This window comes from Agelaius phoeniceus, chromosome 15 (genome assembly GCF_051311805.1).
Source record: "Agelaius phoeniceus isolate bAgePho1 chromosome 15, bAgePho1.hap1, whole genome shotgun sequence".
Classification (NCBI taxonomy): Eukaryota; Metazoa; Chordata; class Aves; order Passeriformes; family Icteridae; genus Agelaius; species Agelaius phoeniceus.
The window spans coordinates 7,984,789-8,003,767 of NC_135279.1; the positions used below are offsets into that span (position 1 = coordinate 7,984,789).

The 18,979-nt window shown below is 42.8% G+C and overlaps 3 protein-coding genes across 6 annotated transcripts in view; 2 read left to right on the forward strand and 1 right to left on the reverse strand.

The window, feature by feature from the left end:
* The window catches only part of COL23A1 (collagen type XXIII alpha 1 chain), a 184,864-nt gene extending 173,278 nt beyond the window's left edge, over positions 1–11,586 (forward strand). The window contains exon 30 of the mRNA XM_077186588.1: positions 1–11,586. Coding sequence (XP_077042703.1) covers positions 1–243 — 243 coding nt within the window. The 3' untranslated portion in view covers positions 244–11,586.
* Positions 5,441–18,979, reverse strand: part of HNRNPAB (heterogeneous nuclear ribonucleoprotein A/B) — a 25,006-nt gene continuing 11,467 nt past the window's right edge. For 2 of the 4 annotated variants that reach the window (XM_054643064.2, XM_054643058.2), the window contains one exon: positions 5,441–6,143. The gene's annotated coding sequence lies outside the window, so the exon portion shown is untranslated. Of the gene's footprint in view, positions 6,144–15,845; positions 16,894–18,979 lie in introns of those variants that run through there. The other 2 variants (XM_077186585.1, XM_054643061.2) reach the window with 1 other exon arrangement.
* Positions 12,942–18,979, forward strand: part of PHYKPL (5-phosphohydroxy-L-lysine phospho-lyase) — an 8,401-nt gene continuing 2,363 nt past the window's right edge. Inside the window, exons 1-9 of the mRNA XM_054643056.2 lie at positions 12,942–13,067; positions 14,588–14,706; positions 15,461–15,620; positions 16,221–16,295; positions 17,097–17,184; positions 17,279–17,395; positions 17,604–17,686; positions 17,977–18,202; positions 18,467–18,621. Of these exons, the coding sequence (XP_054499031.2) occupies positions 13,006–13,067; positions 14,588–14,706; positions 15,461–15,620; positions 16,221–16,295; positions 17,097–17,184; positions 17,279–17,395; positions 17,604–17,686; positions 17,977–18,202; positions 18,467–18,621 (1,085 nt within the window). The 5' untranslated portion in view covers positions 12,942–13,005. The remainder of the gene's footprint in view (positions 13,068–14,587; positions 14,707–15,460; positions 15,621–16,220; positions 16,296–17,096; positions 17,185–17,278; positions 17,396–17,603; positions 17,687–17,976; positions 18,203–18,466; positions 18,622–18,979) is intronic.

An 18,979-nucleotide genomic window follows, 5' to 3' on the forward strand; every position in this document is an offset into this window, starting at 1 on the left:
GGAGATCATAGCATTGCAGGCAGCAAAAGGGACCCAGGTTTGCCAGGCCTGGATGGGCTGAGCCTGCCCTGCCCTTTGGTACAGTATCTGCTGTGTCTTGCATGGTCTGTGTGTGTTCCTGCTGTGTCCCCAGGAGCAAACCCCTCCAGGGAGAGGAAGGACACAGGGCACCAAAGCTGGAATGTTTCACTCTGGCATTTGGGGAAGGATGCCAATGTGTGGTGCCTTCTTCTCCCCAGTTAAAATGACTTTACATAAGGAGTGTAAATCATGGGAGATCACACAGGGGATGCCAGTCCCTTTATGGTAACAGATGCTCAAAGTCAGATGCTTTCAAGCTTTTTTTAGATGCTCAAACTCTGGTAACAGATGCTCAAAGTTTCTCTCAGTACCTGTGGCCCAGTTTGGTTCCCTCATGCCTGTGCTGCTGCAGCCCTGAGTCCCATCCCCAGCTGGGTTTGAAAAGCTTTCCCCAAACAGCAGCAGCCTGTCCTGCAGAGCGGGGCCACGGGCACCCTGGGCACCAGAAGGGTTTTGCTGTGCCAGCACAGAGCTCTGCCCAGAGCTCAGGTTGGCTCCAGTGCTTGTGCAGGAAGGTTTGTGCTCTGCTCCCCAAAAGGGGTCTGCAGCACCAGCTAAGAGAGGTCATTGTTTTATTTTCATTTTTTCAACCATAGAAAATGCTGCGTGTTAGATTATTTGCAGTTGTCCTCAGAGAAACAAAAGGGCAGTAAGCTGTTTCTCTTTCAAAAAGTTAAATTACTTTCAGATGTGTCCAAGAAACCAATTCCTAACAGCAGGCCTGCTCTAACTTCTTACTTACTCCCCAGAGATGTTCTATTTCCCAAGCATCTCCCATCTTAACCACACAGGAAACACAGGACCCATCTCTGCTGAAGGCATTGTAAACTGCAGTAGGTGATCCCTCCAATTAACTACAACATGCCCACTCAGTAAAGCACTTGTGCATCTTCCTGCTTACTTGCAGGTTGCTTGAAATGTTGATTTTGTTCTGCAGCCCAGGGTGCAGAGGAGGCTTGCTGGGCTTTCAGTCCAGCAGCTTCAGCATGAGCCCCACACACAGCCATGAAGAGTCATTTTGGAGACACTCAAGTGAAAGGTGGTAGAAAGTTGTGGAGTTTTATGATGGCCAAAATAAGTATTCTGAGTGCACAAGAAGGAGAAATAGCTCAGGGCAGAGAGAAACCCCCTGACCATCAGTGTTAGGGTGCACCTTAACAGTAGGTCAGCATGTTTTAGGTCAAACAAGCACCCTGCACCTTGTCCCCTGTACCCATCACACCAGACAACTCTGGCAAATGTACAGGTTTAACCCTTTTTTTTAATAGCTTTTGACCAAAATATTGACTGTGTCTGCAGAAAAAGTGTGTGTTTCCTAACTAAGGAAAGCATGACTGCTTACACTCTCAGTAGCTGGAGAGGGTTACCTTACTTCACTGCATCTGTTTTATTGGGCATAGGCTATTTTACATATAAAATCAATACAGAATACAAAAAAATGTGATGACTAACATTTACAGTAAAAAATGTAAAATTGCATTTTGACCTGTATTCGCACTAGCAGGTCTCTGCTGCATCCACATCCTCCCAGCCCCAGTGAGTCTGGAGGTGGCTCTGAGGGAAGGGGTCAGTGCCTGGGTGCTCTCTGTGGCTCTACATGCAGAAATTCATGTAATTGGAGATCCAAGAGCCTTAAACAAATCCAGCATCAGGAAAGGCAGCTGAAGTCAGCTATTTCTTCTGAGGTGTCTGGAGAGAGCTGCTCATTCCTCTTCTAAGGGCTCCTTCCTTTCCAGTGTTCTCCTCCTGGAGTCAGAGCTCTTCTGGCTTTCTGGTTTTTGTATGTTTCTTGTATCTCCAGTGGAACAAGACAAATATTTTCATTTCCTTTGCATAGTCCACAACTCATCCTATTCTCAGTTCAGCAACTCAAGATTCCTTAAAGAAACTAAGTACTGCAGGATCAAATTTAACACAATTAGGATACCACCTAGGAAAAAAATACCTACATCACCTCCCCCAAACAGAAAAGCACATTTTAACAAAAAATACATTCCCACATCATGCTTTCCATATATATGTCTGATTGCAAAATACACTACCTTATAAAGCAGATTATGAAGTTAATGAACTGTGATTTCAAATCTTTCTATTTGTACACGTTTTCTTTGTTTAAAGGAAAAAAAGTGTAGATTTCCAATTTTTATTTTTTTTCCCCCTGAGGTGTATTTAATTTTGTGTTGTGCGTGACATATGGATTACATTGCCTACATATTCATTTTTGTGCATATTCAGTAAATGGGTCTTGCATGGTAATTAACAGTGCTGCTGAGCCTTTCATTGTCACCAATGAGCTTCAGGTTTTTGGGTCTGACACCTGAGTCACTGTCAGGAAAACTGAATGTGTAAATTGAATTTTGCAGGGACCAGACGGACTGCCAGTAGCAGGATGTTGGCATAAGGTACAGTAACATTAATAATTGTTTATTCTTGAACAGGTCCTGAGTGATTTTGCTCCCTGCATGGTGATTGTTTGCACTGCTGCATGTGCTTCAAGCAGCAGCTCACAGGCCTGGCAGACATGGCATTATGCCTTGGGAGAGCAGAATTCCAGCAGCTTCAGGTCTTGTTCCCCCCAGCTCTAGACTGGTGCTGGGAACACCAAAAACTTGCTAAGCATGACAAATCATTAACTCTGTCACTAGAATGCCTTTTTACAGGCTTGCTCAGGCTTTTATCATGGCCAAGGAGGCTCAGGAGCCACCCATGGAAAGGCTGCACCAGGTGCTCCTGTGCCTTTCTCAGTCCATACCCTCCCAGCTGAGAAGTTAACAGTCTCTTTGTGGCACAGTTCCAAACATTTATTTTCTAACAAAGACTCTTCTGCCACTAATTGTAACTCACAAGCACTGCTTCAGTGCTCTGATCAGCACCCTGGGTGCAGTGCTCAGGTAATCTGCAGCATCTCCTGCACCCAGAGCAGCCAAGGGCTGGGAGTGCTGCTGGCAGCCTGGGAGCATGAGGAGAGATGTGTCCTCCTGTAAAATGAGGATTTGATCCAGACTTGGAGGAGAATCCTCATTCTCCAACAAGAGAATGACCCTGAAGCTGAGTGGAATTACAAACCCAGCTGTAACATGTGGTATGTGGACACAGCTGGAGTTAACAGCATGTCACTAACTGAATGCAAACCCTCAGTTAGAATGTGAGCACACTCTTGGTATATCAAAGGTTTTAACTGTTTGTAATTTGTTTGGATGTACTGTTAATAATAAAGAAATCTGAATGCCAATCCTTATAGTAACAGTAAAGTTAATAAGTGTAATGAATGGAGCATTTCTCTGATTAAAATGTTTGTTTGTGTGTTCTTTTTCAGTGATCTCTAAGCATGAAGCACAATATGTAAATAATGTGATATATTTTGACCTTTTTAATTTTTGTATAAAAAAAGGAAAAAAAAAACTTTTGACAGTAATATATTGACCTTTTTTTATACTGGATTCTGACATTTATGGACTTGGAAAATAATGTAAAGCTCCCAAACCCATACCACTGCATGGTAACACCAGGATTTGCTAAAGGTACTAAAGCTGAGGATGAAGTGTTCCCTGCTCATGCTGCAGTGTGAACTAACAGTACTGAGCCAGCCTCATGTGCCTTACTGCATGAAGGAGGGAAAATCCCTGCCCTCATTTGGCTCTCAACTTCATATTTGCATTGTACATGCACATTAAAAGGGTGAAAAAACCTGGCTGAAAACAAAGAAAAGAAGGATGCAGCCCTAAAAATGAAAGAAGCTGCCGTTTACTGTCTGGTCAAGCAGGAGAAGGATTTGCAACCTGCAGAGGAAACAAAGCCAAGCTCCATCCATTACTACCTGCTGTGGGTGTGATGGAAACAGCAATTCTGGGGCTAAACTGAACAACTGTGACTGCCTGTGGTTCATTCCTCTACAATCAAGAGAAACCTTTTTCCTCAAGAGGAAGCACCTCTGGGTCCTGTTCTGGGGTCTGAGCATGAAGATGTGCCAGCATTTTGTTACTGTGGAACACAAATTCCCCAGGAAGCCTCTGCTGCAGAATTTCAAACCAGAAAAACCTGGCAATGCTTTCAGTGCAGGGAGCTGCAGGACAGGGAAGGCTCTGCTCAAGTCCCTTCTTAAACAACAGAGCACATAATGTTGCTCTTGGGGCTCCCAGAAATTGGGAGTTTGGAGTATTTAATTGACTTGGTTTGTGGGGTTCATTTGCTTTTTATTTCTTCTTGGTTTACATGGTTTTAACTGTAAACTAACTCTGCACTCTCCTCTTGTTGTCTTATTTTTCTTCACCTTTTCAATATATTTTGTTAAATTATCTCTTCTCAGGCACATCCCATGCAGAGCAGGGTATGGATAAAAATCATTATTATTTTGATATCTGCATATGCCACTGTGGGATCAATTAAAATTGCAAACTATTCCACAGTTCAACATTTTTGAGATTGTTGAAAAAACAGCAATTGTGCAGCAGAGAGCCATAAAAAAACATTTCAAAGAGGAAGAAGATGGCTTACAGCCGAGTGTGTTCAGCTTACAATGAAGATCAAGAAGCAAGCAGATTCCTTTACAGGGAGGAGATATTTTGTATTAACGAGTTTTTAAACTGCACAGAGAAAGATACAAATACTCGTCCAATGGGTAGAAGTTGAAGCCACACAAATTCAAAACAGTAAGCTGTGGATTTTTATTGGTAAAACTGGTTAATCCTAACCAGATCAGTGATATAATTGCTATCACCCTTATGCTCTTTTGATTTAACAGATCATGTCTGGAGGAAATGCTTTGCTCAATACAAGTTGCTGGGTTCTGAGTGGGAGTTTTAAGTGAAATTGGGAGCCCGACTGTAATATCAAACATGGTATTATGGCCCTTTGTGGCCTTGATCTTAGAGAATGCAGAAGGGAGGCAGTTTTGGTGCACTGAGTAGGCCCAAAACCTCTGCTAAGATTGTTGCTTCATTGCCACTCTCACTGCAGCTACTGCCAGAGAGGGCTTGAGAGAGGGATGGGCCTGTCCAGGTGCTCCCTGCCCTGCCCAAGCTGGGTATTGTGAACAAGATGGGGATGTGCTCTGTGCTCCACACAGGTAGGGTGATGTCAGCTGGCTCTGGGTGTCCTGGGGTTTATCCCAGGAGTCAGGGTGAGCCTGTGCTCTGTGCTGGTCAATGCTGGAATGGCCACCAAGCTCAGCAGAGGTGACACAGCCCCAGGGCTGTGGGCAGTGCTTTGGTACCTGGGTGGCTGCTCAGGGGCTCACCTACACATCACTGCCTTTGTGGCTGTACTTGGCATCTCTGGCAGTTACTCACCGTTTCCTTGGTCACCATACAGATTAAATCCATGTTAAATTCAGATCAACTAACAAATCAAGAAACAACAATTATGTAACTCAAAACAGCAATGAAAATGCATTTTATTTACTTCCATTTCATGTTCTCGGCTATCACTTTTGGTGTAGGGGTTTTTAAAGGCAAAAGGAGCAGCTAAGAAGCTTCCACTGGCCTTTAGTGCTTTTGAAAAACCCCTTTAATATCCCAAATTAAAGCTAAAAAATTTTCTGTGAAAGGTTGAAGGCAAATCTCTCATTGATGTTACCAGGAAGATCTGTAATTGTTCCCTTAATGTACAGTTGCTCTTCCCATCTCCCCCAGTCGTCTCCAAACTAAAAGCAGTTCACTATTCCAAACCACACTGTGGGCTTCTACACTCAAATTCCTGCACATAGCGTGTTCATGGAACTTCTTTCAATATCAATGAGAGTTCAGTCCCCAGAATGACTGCAGAAAGCACAAGAATCTGGAAGTGTCCACAAACAATCTACAATGCAGATAGAAAAGTCTTGTTTTACATACGCTGGCAAAAACTAAACAGCTTTCTATCTAGCTCCTACTTGAAGAAGTTTGATATCACTGAAGCTACAAGACAAGCTAACCTCCAAAGCTTATGAAATTATATTAAAATTTATATTTTCTCTGAGGAAATACCCCGAAGTCCTATTATCTTCAGGTAAACAAGTCAGTATTCCGTCTTCAACTTGTGGAATATCCAGTGCTTGTAGGCATCAACTGTGACCACTGCCAGGCCTGCAAAACATTGATACAGAATACCAGAATAGTGCTTTACCCTCTCACAGCTCTGCAAGGCCACCATCCCCCTCCCAGCACAGAGCCTCTGCTGCCACAGCACCCAAGCCATTTGTTTGTAGTGGAGGAAGGCTGCAATTACCACTCTAGCACAGCTGTATCCACCCCCACCAGTGCTGCAGCCCAGCTACCAAACCTTTTTGTGATCCTCTTTGGAAGCTCCCAGGCAAAGATCTGCATGTACAAAGATCATCTGTGCACGTGCAGCCACTCAGGAGTGTTCAGGACATTGGACTCACTGCTCAGGTGCAGTGGCTCCTCTGGACTCCTGTTGCTGCCACTCCATCAGGAACGGTGGCAGGTACAGATCCTGCTGCACACTGCTGCACTTGGGCTATGAGAACTCATCTGAGGAGCCAGCAGGTCTCCTGGGTCTCTCCCCACTCCTTGGGGGTGGTACAAGCACTCTGCCATGCCCTCACCACCAAAGGAGCAGAGCCCTGTGAGAGAGGGAGTGGATCCCCCAGAGGGCACCTGAAGTCCTGCCTGGTCCTCAGCTCAGATTGGTGCATTTGGCCTTTAGATTCTGAACAGAGTCCCTGGTTACCTGCCCATGGCACAGAGCTGGACCTCAATCACCTTTAAAGACCGTTCCAAGCCCAGCCATTCTGTGATTATCAATCATATCCTTGAGATCAACAGACTTTATCAGAGAAACTGCTGGGTTTTGTACTGATTACACAGAGTCTAAGAGGAAATCTGTTTAGACTTCCATGTGCCTTACACACAAACATACTTAGAAGAGCAGTTGTTTAATACAGAGCAGTCATGATCTTACTGCAGTGAGTTGAAAAGATGTGCTTTGCTCTGCAAATTCATGCCAGATCAGTTGATTATTTTCTCCTTCTATATGAAAATGTTTATGTGGGTCTTTCTGAATACTTTGTGAATAGCTCACGAAGACAAATTTTACTTCTAGGTAGTGCTTGGCAGCCTTGCTCTAAAACTCAGTCATGATCTCAGCCTTTCACAAAGCTTAGGGAGTTTCTCCCCCAGGAAATCTCTCTTCTTTTGTTTTCCCCTCTGGTTTGAAAGAATCTGAGACTGCTTTACAGCAATTCCAAAAAGCAGCTGAATGTTACCACTATATGTCAGCAGCAATGAATATGAGTGACAGAGAGGCTGCTAATGCTTATGAAATATGGGTCAGGCTGAGACTGAGCCACTGATTTTTCTTGACTAAAATATTTGGTGCAACTTCATAGATTCATCAATAGACATTCTGGGTAACACACTGAAGTTTCTGATATTGGGGGAACCTGAAACTCAAACCAGAATATTTTTGGTTTTTAGTTGACAAAACAAAATTCCTGCCTCTAATTTAACTGCATGGCGCTTTCCATGAGGTTAAGGCAACCATGTCTGCTGCTGCCCAGGAGCAGAGGACACACAGTCTTCTGTAAGGCTCCTCCATTTCAAACTGTAGCTAGTGACATCTTTCCAGGCAGCACCAAAATCCTCTCTCTTAACACAATGTAGCCCAGTGGGTTTTGGAAGCAACGCTCCCAAACTGAACCATAAGGGCACAAGAACTCTCTTGAGACCCCTAAAAGGTTTTTCAGCCCCAAGGCTCTGCAGGCAGGGCTGCCTTGCTGTGAACACAGGATGTGCATTCTGTGACTGAGGAGCTGCTGCTGGCTGTGCCTGTGTCGGTGCTGATGCTGCACCCATCTGAGTATGGGAGTGCTCCCCAAAGCTTCTGGGGAGGATGGATTTGGGGAAGAAGGGAATAAGGCAAAAAAAACCCCATGTGTGTAACTGCACAGCTTGAGAGGAACCTTGCCAGAGCATGAACCCAATAATTTGGCCTGTTCTCATGGGGACAAATGTGATTAATTAAGAGTTTTGCAGCTCAGTCACGGCTTGGCCAGTGAATTCAGGAATTTTGTTGGATTACAAAACAGGTGGCAGAGAAATCCTCAACTGACCCCAAACTGGAACTGTTCCCAAGTGTCAATTCATCAATATTTTAGTTTAAAAACATCATAATTAAGACATTGCCACATGCTTTGTTTTATTCCCATGGGGAGTCGCCTCTCCTGCATGCACTGCTTCTGACACTTCCTGTATATATAATGGTGATGAATTTATTTCTGTATGGATTTTTCTCCTGTGTATTTAAAAATAAGAATGTTTCTTTTAATAGTAAGCGACTTTCTGATGTGTTTTCTTTTTAGGAAACCAATAGATAAAATATTTAGATGAGCTTTTGTCTTCTGTAATTTCATAAATTCAGCATTTGAAATCCTTAAGCAAACCAGCAAAACATGTGGGAGGCTTCAGCAGTTTAAGACATCCCATGCAATGATGCAAAGTAATCCATGGAAGTGATACCTGTGATTTTAAAATTGTTATAGTAATCACTACCCAGGGTAAAGTTTTGGTTTTGTACTCAGCCAAATACAGAAGGTCTTAGGCAAGAATGCAAGAACTCACATATTGCAATGCACAACTGATTAAAACAAGTAATAAAAATTAATTAAACTATTAAGATGCCATGAAGTTTCCAGCTTTCTCATAATGGTGAATAACTCCTCTGGCCTGTCAATGCAATTTGTGCATTATAAAGGTGAATGCTGGTTCAATGCTGCCCTCTAGAGGAGACTTTTTTAAAATAGAAGCAAATTTTATGCAAATTTTGTGCTGTGACAGTGTCTCTTAATTTACAGCACACCTGGCTTTTGTGTAACTCTACAGTTTGAATAGATACTTGTAAAACCAGGAGTGCATGGATAGAATTTTTTTTTTCCAAATCTGCTATTTCTTTCTTGGGAAATAGAACAGTATTCTCATGTTTTTTCAGTCCCAGATATCTGTTGGGACACATATCTGTAAATTCTCAGTTGCCCAGATAATTTACAGCATTATGCACATAAAATCTACATATAGTAGGTTTCCTGACACATTTCTATTTTTAAAATTTTGAGCATGGAAGCTCTGAATTATTTTCTTTGTAGGCAACAGATTTTTCTCTAAGATATGCAAAATATTAATAACTGTAAATGATTAAGATAGAAAAATTTAAATGTCCCCAAACCACTCATCCTGGACAAATAGTGCAGGTGTGTGGCTGAATTCAGATCAGTGAGTTTGGTTCCAATGTGCTCTGGCAGAGGAAGGAATGTCCAGAGGTGGAAAGAACCTCAGTATTGCTTTGTTTAATTTGAAATTCCTGCTTTTTACCTGTTCAGGACAGGCTGACATGCTGAGCAGCTCAGCCAGCCTTGCAGAGGTTTAACCAGGAGATTTTCAAGTGAGAAGTTACACATATGGATCATTTCAGAAGGCCTGTGGCACTCTAACTTGCCAAGGCAAGCACTGTGGCACACACTGAACCTGGCAACTTTACAGGACAGCATTTATGTAAGCACATTTCTTGACCCTTTGCAATAGTTGGTTGGTTTGTTTGTTTTTTTTTTTTAAAGAAAAGGAAGGGGCAGAGAGAAACTGCTCACTCTAGTTAGTCCAGTCTCAGTGTCACTTATTGCAGTCACCTGCCTTTTAACCGTGTCTCTGGCACTGACCATAATTATTTCAGTTTGAAATACTCCAGAGCTCCACCTGGGGGAATCTATGACAGACTGAAGCAAACCAGTGAGTAAAAAAAAAAATCCTAAACTTTGTTTTCCCTGGTGATAATTTATATTTGTAAGCTAAAAATGGCTTTTAGTACTTTCACATGCCCAGGTGAACTACTGCAACTTTGCCATGTGCTTGTGTCCCATCAGATGGCACAACACAAGGGACTTGTGTAACCTGCAGCTAAAGCAAGTGCTGAAAATCTGTCACTTAGATATGAATGGAGGAAGGACTTAATAGATGATATTATTGTATACTACCATAGAGAGCCTGGAGGAGACCACAGCAAGGCTGGGAAACACGAGTTTTCCATGCACAAGAAGTTGAATTATTGACTAGAGAGTGGAGTAAGAAATGCATTAGTAACATTTGTGGTTTTCCTATGACTTAGGACAAATAATTAATTCCTGTTTTGTTAAGTTCTACAAGTTGCCTTCAAGTGTGATTTCATGGAACAATTAGCTCACTTCTGTGTCAGCTCACTTGTGTGGTTTCTTACATAACTTAGATATTAATGAACAGAAACTTTAAAAGGAGTTGACCCAAGTATCTGTAAATGACACTGATCCCATCTGCTGCTTTTGATTATAACGTTAAACACTGTATTTAAAAAGTTCATTTTACAGGAACTTTTTAAGTGTAGGTGAGTGCTTATTTTTAAGAATCTTGTATTTCTTGAAAACTATGTTAAAAAATTAAAGTCTGGTTTTGCAAAGCAAAAGCACCCATGATTTCCACTGAACTTCTAAATTTAGCAGGAAAGGTCCTAAGCTGCCATCAGTGCAAATGAGAGCTGGAGCCTGTTGTGTTTGCTGGTTTGTTTCATAGACTGCAATTTTATAGAGTTCCATAACAGCTTTTTGTGTTTCAGTTTGGGTTTCTTTTTCTGCTATCTTAAAAACAATCAAAAATACTGAATATGAAGAATGTTCAGCACAAATACCACAGTCAAAACTGAAAGTCCCCTGCTTTGCTGCATTACATGACTTTGGACATAGAAACGATACAAAACTGATGTATACAACAGCATTTGAGAAACTGTACCTGCTGGCATCTCAAATCTGAAGACAGTTTAGAAAATAATCCAACGTGTGCCTTATCTGTCCATATTTGTTTTGAAATTATGTCAATAGAGCTTAATCCTCCACCACGTTATGCAAGTGCCCCTTATTTACTTGAGTGGTTGCATCACTCCAGGGAGGCTGTTCAGAGGAGAAAGGGCTGTTTGTGTGTTTGCAGCTTGCCAAAAATGAGTTTTGAATGTATTTACATGGTATTTTATACACAACTGGCTAAATCTCTGTATATGACCTTTGAAAAGAAATATATAGATATTAAAATTACAGAAAATGTACTTAACATCTCCATTTGTGACTTTTTGTGACTTTTGATCATGTATGTGCCACGAAAAGTATTCTATTTACTCTTCTTTGGGGAACAACTACTTTAAAAATGAAGGCATTAATAACAGTATTTCTTATCCATTGCTTTAACATGTTAAAATGGTATTAATTAGTACTGCATCATGTATTTCTAGTTTAAAGCTGTAATGGACAATACATTACCTTGAGACCTAAAAAAACTTTTTTCTTGTGCTTTTTTTAATAAAAGCAAAGACTAGATTTTAAAAAATGGTCTCTCTGTACAGATTACTTTTACAATTGTGTGAATATGTATAATGAACTCTGCATTTGTAACCAAGAGTAAACTTTCCAAATTGTAAATGTTCAGGTTGTTATTATAAATAGCTAGTAAATATCTTAACCAGACAAGAGTTCAAATAAAGATTAACAGCCATTATTAACTTTTTCTCTACTGTCTTTTGTTACTTAAAACCTGACCCTTATGAAACAATGTAGTTAGACTAAGTTCAATCTAACTTTAAGTACACAGCAATTTGGTTTTGCATTCTCCATATTGCACAAAATTTAAACTGCTCCTGTGTTCATCAAGTAATTGCAGCTAGAGATAATTATTGGTGGCTATATCTAATGAGCAAAGTCTGCCAAGTGTAGTTTTAAAATTATCAGTTATGTTTTTCTAGAGTTTTTAAAAGCTATTTGTTAATTTAAACCAAAAGAATGTGAACATGTATTTGAAAGGAAAAAAAAAGGTGTCATCTTCTAGAATCAAGCTGGAAAATCTGATGAACTTGGTTATGGGATACACCTGTGATAGCAGAATTCAATCCATCAAAGAACCTCCTTTCTGGTTCTTTATCCTATTTTTCTTTAGGTAATTCCAGTCACACAGGAATGGAAGAAAGATCATTCTAATCTGATTGACAGCATTTCCTCTCTTAATCCTAACTATTACCTGCTTTAGGATTGGCTCTGAAGGAGTCAGTCAGGTGTTTCCCTATGTGCCACCAACCAAACACAGGGCTACAACATGTAAAAGGCTGGGTCTACTTCTGCTTTAACAGTGATGTGGAAGAATTATCTCAGTTCTACCACCTTAGCTACCCGCTTGAATATTTTCAACTAGAAAACAAACTTCCTCAATGTGTATTTCAAACAAAGAGTGCTATAGCAGTACTGATGATCCTGAAGAGCCCGAGGTGAGTGGGGAGCGGGGCTGGATGAACCCGAGCAGTGTAAAGCCCTTGGGTGCGCGGTAAGGGTGAGCTGCCAGCAGCCCTGCAGGGCCCCAGGGGCCGCAGCCTGTCCCTATCTCTCCCCACTCCTGTCAGGGAAGCGCTGCGCTGCCCACCGGGTCCCTGGCTGAGCTCCTGCCCCGCTCCGGGCGCACGCAGAACCCGCTCCGTGCTCCGGGTACAGCCGGGGCTGTGCCGGGCGCTCCGGCCGGGCAGTGCCCGTGTCCCTGCCGGGGCTGCGCCGGGCGCTCCGGCCGGGCAGTGCCCGTGTCCCCGCTCCGGGTACAGCCGGGGCTGCGCCGGGCGCTCCGGCCGGGCAGTGCCCGTGTCCCTGCTCCGGGTACAGCCGGGGCTGCGCCGGGCGCTCCGGCCGGGCGGTGCCCGTGTCCCTGCTCCGGGTACAGCCGGGGCTGCGCCGGGCGCTCTGGCCGGGCGGTGCCCGTGTCCCTGCCGGGGCTGCGCCGGGCGCTCCGGCCGGGCCGTGCCCGCGTCCCTGCTCCGCCGCCGCCGCCGCCGCTGCCGCCCCTCCCCTCCCCTCCGGCCCGGCCCCCGCCGGAGGCGGCCGCTCCTTCCCTCCCTCCCTCCCTTCCCTCGCTCCGCTGCCGGCCCGCGGGCGGCTCGGCGGCCATGCGGGCGGTACAGCCGCGCTCCCGGCAGCAGACCCTGGCCCTGCGGCGGCAGCTCGTCGGGTGAGTGCTGCGGGAGCGGGGCCGGGGCCGGGGCAGGGGCCGGGGCCGGGGGGCGCTGCTGCCGGACGTGGCCGGGAGCGGGGCCGAGCCGCGGGCCCCGCCCGGCGGCAGCGCCATCGCGCCCGGGCTGGAAGCGGCGGCAGCGCCGGAGCGCCGCGCCCGCACAGCCCGGTGCGCTGCTGTAATTAACAGGAATTAGCCTTTCTTAAGGAGGGGGATTATGAAACTGCGCTGTAAACCCGTATGATACCGAGGGCGCCTGTTTAGAGACTAAAGTGCTTAGAAAGCGTTTTCTGCGAGCCCGGCGGAGGCACGGCTGGGGCTGGGGCCGTGCTGGGCTATGCGAGATTCTGGCTCAGCCACTATTATAGCCCGTCTTTCAGGAAACTAATTATACCAAACCCGTGATGGAATTAACAACAAACGTCTGCTCTCTTTGACAGAATGAGGGACAAGACTCAGTTCTAAACTTCCCATTACCGGTGGTGTTTCAACCAGCCTGAAGAAAATCTTAAATTCTATAAACCATCACCAAGTATGGCAACACACCCCTTTATTTAACTGTGAGAATATTTTTGTACCATATATATTCAAATCCAAGGCTACTTTTATGTGCTGTATAAATACAAAAGTTGGGCTGAAAGTAAACGCTGAAATTAGAATTATGCCAGTTATATGCACCTGAAAAATATTACACTGGGTATCAAATCTTTTTCTAAATTATTTGCCCTTCCACTGGCAACAGAGACCCAGCCTCTGCAAGCACTTTCTTAGCATCTTTTGAACAGTTAGGAGAAGCTTACAAAAACCCCCAACTGTTTTGCCAGCTCACAGAGAAAGTATCAAGATACCTGCTGGGAGGGATAAGATAATGAAGCACTTTCTTACTTCACCATTGTCCTTTGTCATCCATTTGACAATGGCTTTGTATTTATCGTCAAATCATTTCTGTATAAGACATCTTTTACTAAGTGAAGTATGGAAGTTTGGCATTGCCCTTCAGTCTCAAATCTCTGCAACTCCTACTTAGGCAGATGTGTTTCCATTTTAATTGTTTGGCAATCCATTTAAAAAGTGAAACAAATGCACTTAAGTAAACCCAGCCTTATAAAATCACTCCGTGTTCTAGCTATGGTTAGTGAAGCTGAAACAGTCACCTGCAGCAAACTATCTGGAAAATCAGGATGTTGGCAGGAATAGCAAGAACATAATGAGAATAATAAAAAGAACATACCACAAGGTAAGAGACACAAAAGAAACAAAAGGGGCAGACAGCACAGACAGGAATTGCAGTTAAGACAGGATGAAGCTGTACAGGTGAGTCCTATTGCTTTGGCTAGACCCTAGAGGAGGATTTTCAGGTTTGGAGTGTGCTTTTTTCCTGTTAATCTGAGAAAATCTGAGTACAAGGCCTTTTAAACCAAAGCAGGATGACAGTGCCAGCAAACAGGAGAAATGTTTTTTACCAGTAGGATAAACTAAACTCACTAAGATATTTTGCTTTCTGATGCTTGTCATAGCTCTTCTTGCAAGCTGTTTTTCCCTACTGATCCAGTGAAGATCACGAAGGCCAAAGGCCAGTATATGTATGATGAGAATGGGAGACAGTACCTTGACTGCATAAACAATGTGGCTCATGGTAAGCTCAAGTCATGGCACTCTATGTTATTTGATGCTGGTTTTTTAAGCAGAACAAAGAACAACCAGTACTTTTACTGTGCTGGGGGAGGGGGTGTTTAATTGGAAAAGTGGAAGGAAACTTTCTTAAACGTGTAGTTTGGGGAATTACAGTGTTCTTGAATTGGTTTGTGTGAATGTGCTTTCCAGACTTGCTTCCTGTCCCGTCTTCCTAGAAATGTGTCTAAAACATACAGATCTTTTTTCCATGGAAACTCAAGTAAAGCACCTTACTGTAAAATGAACAAGTGACATTTTGTTGGTTTTGAGAAAGTTACTGTTAAGTGTAAAGTCACAGAACCACTGCTCAGTGTGGTGCCTTAATTGTGTATAATTAAGTGACTGCTGCTTTCTTACAGGATTTGAAATCTCTCTAACCTAACCCCTATCAGGACCAGTAATTCTTTGATAGTAAAGCTTATCTGTACCTTCCCAAACTCCTGAACTGTGGCAATGCCTAAATCCAAGCATCAAATCAGACACTATTTGTTTTAGCATATTAATTTCCAGGACTAACTACAAACCTTAAATACAGTGGGAGGCAACGTCAAACCTTCTGAGGAGCACAAAAATGTTTTTACAAGATTTACCATTATTAAGGCCCTAGTGATAATATCTCTGTACTATTAGAGAAATGTCAGTGTTAATCTGGCATGTGAATGAACATCTTGGGTAATATGAAGAGCTCTCAAACCACTCTCCACATTCTCTTGCAGTTGGACACTGTCACCCTGATATAGTAAAGGCAGCCCATGAACAGAATCAATTGTTAAATACAAATTCTCGTTACCTTCATGACAACTTGGTTGATTATGCAGAGAGACTTTCAAAAACACTACCTGAGAAATTATGTATCTTCTATTTTTTGAATTCTGGGTAAGTCGGGTACATTAGAATTGATACAGGGGCTTTACTAAGTGTATACAGACAAGTACACACTTTCTTATCAACAACCAATTTCTGGTGTGGATGACTAGATACTGACAAAAACATGGCTCTGGTTCTACAAGCTCTCGACCTGGAACTAAACTTGTGCTTTATTTAAGAAGGGTTTTATTCTATTTGTAAGACCTTGGACCTCAAAACAGTAATGTACATATGTGCTCTGTTAGTTTATTGTCTGATTTGTCTTCTGACCTGACAGATATTTCAAAATTAAATGTACCAATGCATTGCCTCTGTTGGGGAGGGGGGCACACATTCTTAAGCAAACTTCATCTGGAAGAAAAAAAAAAGCCAAATTGTTTCTCAGAAAGTAGCTCCTGTACTCAGTAGTTCCTGTGCTCTGGCTTTTCAAGACGGATTCTGTTCTGGTGAACAGTCCTACCTAGTGAGTGCTGATTACTGAGGAATTTGTGCATAACATGCTTTAAGTTCTGTCTGTTCTCTGCAGACACAAAGAGCAGTGCAAGGGAGGTTAGATTTCAAAACTCAGGATATCCACAATGAAACAATTGCTGAATTTTACCATTGTAGGTCTGAAGCCAACGACCTTGCCCTGAGACTGGCACGGCAGTACACAAAACACGAGGATGTGATCGTTTTAGACCAGTGAGTACATGGGCAATTTGGGGGTACAAGGCTCAGTTTTGGCCCCTGGTCAGAGCATTTCTGAAATCCTCCTGTAGTAGAAAGACTGTAACCAGGAAGATGAGGGAAGTAATTTTCCCCCCTGTTAAGTATTTGCCAGCCCAGCCCTGAGAGCTGTGGTTGGGCTCTCCAGTACTTGCCAGCTGCTGACACGCTGGAAGGAGGGGCCATCAGTGACCTGCCACGATGGGGAAGGAGCCACAGCAGGGAGAGGGGCTGGGTTTGTTCAGCTGCAAGAGACAGCCAGATAGATCTCACTGCAACTACAGCTGTCTCATGGAAGGAGCAAAAGGATGGGAGCCAGGTGTGAAGATGGATGGTGACAGGAAAAAATACCTCAGATGTAAGTTCAAACCTGATGGATTTTGATGAGACATAGAAAAAATCTTTTGCCATGAAGGGAGTCAGATACTAGAACAGGATGCCTACAGTCACTGGAAACTCCATTGCTGGAGGATATTCAGAAATAGGCCTTTCTCATTCTGCAATCTTGTGATACTGCTGAGGTGTCCCCTGCTGTGATTCCAGTCACCAGTGGTAAGTCCTGTCCCTCTGCATCCTTTATATAAAAAAAAAAACCAAAGTAGTACTAAGCTTATTGATAAGAAATTGCTGTTCTGATAAGAGCTGTTCTCAGCTTAAGTTACTGAATTTCCTACCAGGTGATAGCAGCTGGCTACTTTGTACTATTTGGAATGCTAATAATAAAGAACTCTTGATACTGAGGAAATTACTGTTTAGTTCTGCCAATTGTTTTTTAAGTGCTTACCATGGACATCTGACATCTTTGATTGACATAAGCCCATATAAATTCAGAAATCTAGAAGGACAAAAGGAATGGGTCCACGTGGTATGTACTTCAGCCTATACTTATCAATTACTTGTCAATTGAGTGAAGTTGTTTTTATGATATATTGAATGTAGGATATTATTCCTTTGCATAGGCTCCTGTTCCAGACACATACAGAGGACTTTATAGAGAAGACCATGAAGATCCAGTAACAGCCTATGCTGATGAAGTAAAAAATATTATTGAGTATGCACAGAAGAGAGGCAGAAAGGTAAGATATCATTTCCTTAACTGTTTGTCTTGTCTTGGAAATTAATGTGCTTGACTGTAAGTGCAATTCAGAGTTACTGAATTGCACTTAAGTGGTATGGACTTGTGAAAAAGTAAAGATCACATTAATAATCAAAAACCATCTAAGGACAAAGAGCTTGCTCCACAACTTTCTGTATTGTGTTCAAACATTATATGCTGTGTTTTAGATTGCTGCATTTTTTGTTGAATCTCTACCAAGTGTTGGTGGTCAAATCATTCCCCCAGCAGGATATTTTCAGAAGGTTGCAGAGTAAGTGGTCATTCATTATCTTTTTTAATTTTACATATTTGGTAAATAGATAATTCTCTGCCTGCTGTATCACAGAGCTTGATAGGTAGGAAATTACCCAAGCCTTCGTGTTGGAATGTCAACTTTGTATATGGCAAAGATCTGCTTATAAACACACACCAGTATGCAACATAGCCTTGTATGTGTTTGTTTCCTCAAAGTTTGCAAAGTAACACTTTCTGCATGTTGCTAAACAATAAATGCTATGTTCTCCTTCCTTTTAAGAGACAATCAAATCTGTTTTGTTACAGGCATGTGCACAAGGCAGGAGGTGTATTTATTGCTGATGAAATTCAAGTTGGCTTTGGCAGGGTTGGCAAGCACTTCTGGGCATTCCAGCTTCAGGGAGAAGATTTTATACCTGATATTGTCACTATGGGGAAGCCAATAGGAAATGGGCACCCACTTGCTTGTGTAGCAACAACAAAAGAAATTGCAGAAGCTTTTGCGGCCACAGGAGTGGAGTATTTTAATACAGTAAGTAAACAGCTGCCCACTTCTGTAAAGGAGCCTAAGGATTAAATCAGATACTCATGGTGCGTTTTTATGAGTATTTGCCACACAGTAACTAAAGAGGAACTGTGTCACTGTACTTTTCTATGTTTCTAGCCTGTGACTATGTATTGGCACCATCTGATAAAAGTAATAATGTGCTCCTTGTATCATTGAGGCTACACTTTCAGTGACATGATTTCATCTTTTTTCCCTTTCCATGGCTGTGTGTTCCTTTCCTGGGCTCAGTTTGGTGGGAACCCTGTTTCATGTGCCATTGGATTAGCTGTATTGGATGTAATTGAGAAGGAACACCTTCAGGTTCATGCCACAGAGGTAGGCAACTTCTTGATGAAGACACTCAAGGAGCAGCAAATCAAGCATCCCATCATTGGTGATGTCAGGTATCAGTGTCTTATTTACATTTTTGGCTGCTTTCTCTTTGGTTCACTTAGTCCAACAACTCAATCCAACAGATTGTGTTTTGAGAAATTAATAAAATCTTGTGTTTTCAGCAAAAATAGCCTCCTGTACAATGAAGTAAAACAAACTTGAGCTTAGCTGAAGTCTCATGTACTTTGCCACTCTGGGCCACTACTGTTTTATCTATTTATTAGCTGCTAAGACTGTTCAAACTGCTGTTTGAAATCAAAGTTCAAGTGCACAGGGTACAGAAGTGATGAGCTAGATGGAAACATACTTAACATCCTGTCTTGCTTCGCCAGGGTGAGCAGACAATAGTCTGTATTACCCCATTTCTTC